Raw genomic sequence first — 5,136 nt, 5'->3', positions numbered from 1 at the left:
CTTGGTTTTCTTGGCACCAAAGTAAGGCCTAGTTCCTTGCTTCCTCATGGTGCCGTGTTCGATCCTTGTGGCAAGCATTAGTGAGCTTTTTCTTTGAATTTTTTCCTTTGATGAGCCCGATATTGCTCTTGAGGAGGGCAGGGCAGAGTTTTTACTCTCCTTGATCCATGGCACCAATTTGTGCTCCGCCCTTGTTGTGGGCAGAGCAGTGTTGCCTCTCAAAGCTTGTTTCCTTATGTTGCCCTCCTAGAGGGCAGTGTTCCCTTGTGGAGGGCAATGTTTGCTTCCTCCTTCTATGCGCCACACTTCTTCTCTCTTAGGCCACGCTTTCTTAAGCCACGCTTCCTCTTTTCTTCTTTTCTTCACCTTTAAATAATCAAAACAACCACTCAAAGTATCACTAAATTTACAAGGCTTATAAATCAATTAAAAATCAATTAAATTTAGCTTAAACCTCATGAGTTATCATCAATTTAATGGTGGTTGTTTGATTTAAAGAAGTTATGCATTTTCATTCCAAATCACTTACTTAAGATGCAAGAAAGTGCATAAAGACTAATAAAACAAGTGAAATTAGCTTGAAAAATGGGTATATGATGACTTGTCATCAGAGAGAATTTTGAAAATTGTTTTTGAAAAATAGTTAGTGATTTTCGAAAATTAAGAGAAGAAATAAAATTAAAATTAAAATTTGAAACAATTAGTTAATTAAAAGAATTTTAAAAAAGAGGAATGAATTTTCGAAAATTAGAGAGAGAAAAGTAGTTAGGTAGTTTTGAAAAAGATAAGAAACAAACAAAAAGTCAATTAGTTAGTTGAAAAAGATTTGAACATCAATTTTGAAAAGATAAGAAGTTAGAAAAGATTTTGAAATTGATTTTGAAAAAGATATGATTTTAAAAGATATTTTGAAAAGATATGATTGAAAAAGATATTTTGGAAAAGATTTCATTTTTTAAAATTAAAATTTGATTACTTGACTAACAAGAAACTAAAAGATATGATTCTAGAATTTAAAGATTGAACATTTCTTAACAAGAAAGTAACAAACTTCAAATTTTTGAATCAATCACATTAATTGTTAGTAAAGTTTTCGAAATTTTGAAATGAAATTAAGAAAAAGATTTTGAAAATCAATTTTTTAAAAATTTTGAAAATAATAAAAAAATGAAAAAGCATTTTTGAAAAAGATTTTGAAAAGATAGGATTTTTAAAATTAAAATCTTGACTTGACTAACAAGAAATAACTTATTTTAAAAATTTTGACTAAGTCAACCCAAAGATTTTGAAATTTATGAGAGAAATAAGGAAAAGATTTTTTTATTTTTTTTTTGAATTTTTAATGATGAGAGAGAAAAACACAAATATGACCCAAAACATAAAAATTATGGATCAAAACACATGATGCATGCAAGAACACTATGAATGTCAAGATGAACACCAAGAACACTTTGAAGATCAAGATGAACATCAGGACTTATTTTTGAAAAATTTTCAAGAAAACAAAAACATGCAAGACACCAAACTTAGAAATTTTCAATGCTTAGACACTATGAATGCAAAAATGCATATGAAAAACAACAAAAAACACAAAACAAGAAAATATGAAGATCAAACAAGAAGACTTACCAAGAACAACTTGAAGATCATGAAGAATACCATGCATGAATTTTTTCGAAAAAATGCACAAATTTTAAAACATGCAATTGACACCAAACTTAAAAATTAACACTAGACTCAAACAAGAAACACAAAATAATTTTGGTTTTTATGATTTTATTAATTTTTATGTATTTTTTTCGAAAATTATTTTTTTTTTTGAAAAACAAAAACAAAGAAAAAAATTTTGAAAGATTTTTGAAAAGAAAATTACCTAATCTGAGCAACACGATGAACCGTCAGTTGTCCAAACTCGAACAATCCCCGGCAACGGCCCCAAAAACTTAGTGCACGAAATTGTGATCATCAACAATGGCGCCAATAGACTTGGAGCTCTCAAACGTGAATCACACTTTGTCACAACTTCGCACAACTAACCAGCAAGTGCACTGAGTCGTCCAAGTAATACCTTACGTGAGTAAGGGTCGATCCCACGGAGATTGTTGGTATGAAGCAAGCTATGGTCATCTTGTAAATCTCAGTTAGGCGGATAATAATGGTTATAATGGTTTTCAAATATGAAGATAAATAAAGCATAAAATAGAGATAGAGATACTTATGTAAATCATTGGTGGGAATTTCAGATAAGTGTATGGAGATGCTTTGTTCCTTCTGAGTCTCTACTTTCCTACTGCTTTCATCCAATCATTCTTACTCCTTTCTATGGCAAGCTGTATGTAGGGCGTCACCGTTGTCAATGGCTACTTTCCATCCTCTCAATGAAAATGGTCCAAATGCTCTGTCACAGCACGGCTTATCATCTGTCGGTTCTCGATCATGTCGGAATAGAATCTAGTGATTCTTTTGTGTCTGTCACTACGCCCAACACTCGCGAGTTTGAAGCTCGTCACAGTCATCCCTTCCCAAATCCTACTCGGAATACCACAAACAAGGTTTAGACTTTCTGGATCTCAGGAATGGCCACCAATAATTCTAGTTTATACCACGAAGATTCTGATTAAGGAATCCAAGAGATATGCGCTTGATCTTAAGGTAGAACGGGAATGGTTGTCAGGCACACGTTCATAGGTGAGAATGATGATGAGTGTCACGAATCATCACATTCATCATGTTGAAGTGCAACAAATATCTTAGAATAAGAATAAGCCGAATTGAATAGAAGAATAATAGTAGTTGCATTAACACTCGAGGAACAGCAGAGCTCCACACCTTAATCTATGGTGTGTAGAAACTCCACCATTGAAAATACATAAGAACAAGGTCTAGGCATGGCCGAATGGCCAGCCTCGCCAAATGGCATATGAATTCAAAATTAGGGAAAAAGACCCCCAGTACAGTAGTAAAAAGTTCTATTTATACTAAACTAGTTACTAGGGTTTACAGAAATAAGTCTTAGTGCATAAATCCACTCCCGGGGCCCACTTTGGTGTGTGCTTGGGCTGGGCTTGAGCTTTACACGTGCAGAGGCTTCTCTTGGGGTTGAACGCCATGTTGTAACGTGTTTTTGGCGTTTAACTCTGGTTTTTGACGTGTTTATGGCTTTTTACTCCAGAATGCAGCATGGAACTAGCGTTGAATGACAGTTTGCGTCATCTAAACTCAAATAAAGTATGGACTATTATATATTGCTAGAAAGCTCTGGATGTGTACTTTCCAACGCAATTGATAGCGCATCATTTGAAGTTCTGTAGCTCCAGAAAATCTATTTCGAATGCAGGGAGGTTAGAATCCAATAGCATCAGCAGTCCTTTTTCACCCTGAATCAGATTTTTGCTCAGGTCCCTCAATTTCAGCCAGAAAATACCTGAAATCACAGAAAAACACACAAACTCATAGTAAAGTCCAGAAATGTGAATTTTTCATAAAAACTAATAAAAACATCCCTAAAAGTAGCTAGATCCTACTAAAAACTACCTAAAAACAATGCCAAAAAGCGTATAAATTATCCGCTCATCATATAGCCCCTACGTTCTTGAACCCAAAGGGCATGACTATGTAGCATTAGTATGCTCTAGGGGTTAGGAATGAGGTTTTCTCCTGGTCGGATTGATACATCGGGATTTGATTGTATCTCAAGTAGGCATCCATGAAGGAAAGGTACTTATATCCCGATGAAGTGTCGACTAGTGTGTCTATGTTCGGGAGTGGGTAGAGATCTTTTAGGCAGGCTTTGTTGAGGTTGGTGTAATCAATGCACATCCACCACTTCCCATTTGACTTCTTGACTAATACTACATTGGCTAGCCATAATGGGTACTTTACCTCCCTTATGAACCCTGCCTCCAGCAAAGCTTGTACTTGTTCTTCTATTGCTTGTGATTTCTCAGGACCGAGCTTCCTGCACTTTTGTTGTACTAGTCGAGATCCGAGATATACTGTCAATCTATGGCACATTAGGCCAGGATCAATGCCAGGCATGTTCGCGGTCTTCCATGCAAAAAGGTCGGAATTATCCTTTAGGAGCTTTGTTAGTAGCTCCTTTAGGTCTCCTTTTAGATTCGCCCCTATGTTCGTTGTTTTGTCTTGAGTTTCTCCGATTTGAACTTTTTCGGTCTCACCTTCCAATTGAGGGCATAGATCTTCGTGAGCTCGGATTCTCCCGTGTTCTATAGTGTTGATTTCTTTTCATCTGGGGTCGCCTTTAAGGTTCAGACTTTCATTGTAACAACGTCGCGCAAGTTTTTGATCTCCCTTTACAGTAGCGATCCCTTCTGTAGTTGGAAACTTTATGCATAAGTGTGGAGTGGAGACTATTGCGGCGAGCTGATTTAGCGTGGTTCGACCTATGAGGGCATTATATACAGAGCTCACATCAACTACGATCTAGTCTATGCTCAATGTTCTAGACCGTGTTCCTTTTCCAAATGTTGTGTGCAGAGGGATGTGCCCAAGTGGCTGGATTGGGGTGTCTCCGAGCCCGAACAAACTATTTGGATATGCCCTGAGCTCTTTTTCCTGTAGGCCGAACTTGTCAAAGGCGGATTTAAATAGGATATCCATGGAGCATCCTTGATCTACCAATGTTTGGTGGAGATTAGCATTGGCGAGTATGATGGTAATGAACACGGGGTCGTCATGCCCCGGTATGATGCATGCTGCGTCTTCTTGAGTGAAGGTAATAATGGGGAGGTCGGATGACCTGTCCCCATCTCCGACATGATGCACCTCTTTAAGGTGTCTTTTGCGGGATGACTTAAAGATCCCTCCTCCTGCGAATCCTCTGTTTATCATGTGAACATGTCTCTTAGGGGTATGAGGGGGACATTCAACTTGTCCGACCTCTTCATCCCTTCTACTCATTTTTGGTTCATCCGCTCTACTGGCTAAGAACCGGTATAGTCTTCCTTCTCGTGCCAGTTTTTCTATGACATTCTTTAGGTCATAGCACTCATTGGTAGAATGCCCGTAGATTCGGTGGTATTCGCAATACTCATTTTGACTTCCTCCTCTCTTGTGTTTAATCGGGAGAGGCGGTAGGATCTTCTCAATATTGCATATCTCCCGGTAAACATCCAT

General features: G+C 37.2%; 1 protein-coding gene across 1 annotated transcript; it reads right to left on the bottom strand.

Moving 5' to 3' along the window:
- Positions 1-4,443: 4,443 nt before the first annotated feature.
- Positions 4,444-5,136, bottom strand: LOC107479471 (uncharacterized). Its single transcript, XM_016099603.1, has one exon. It carries the CDS (start codon positions 5,134-5,136, stop codon positions 4,444-4,446), a length of 693 nt encoding a protein of 230 aa, XP_015955089.1.

The sequence above is a fragment of the Arachis duranensis genome, chromosome 3, assembly GCF_000817695.3.
Source record: "Arachis duranensis cultivar V14167 chromosome 3, aradu.V14167.gnm2.J7QH, whole genome shotgun sequence".
NCBI classification, from domain to species: Eukaryota; Viridiplantae; Streptophyta; class Magnoliopsida; order Fabales; family Fabaceae; genus Arachis; species Arachis duranensis.
Note: the sequence above shows the minus strand (reverse complement) of the source record. Positions and strands in the feature narration are given on the sequence as shown.

Coding starts and splice junctions, on each gene's coding strand:
- LOC107479471 (XM_016099603.1), bottom strand. CDS start 5,136: ATGGATGTTTACCGGGAGATATGCAATATTGAGAAGATCCTACCGCCT.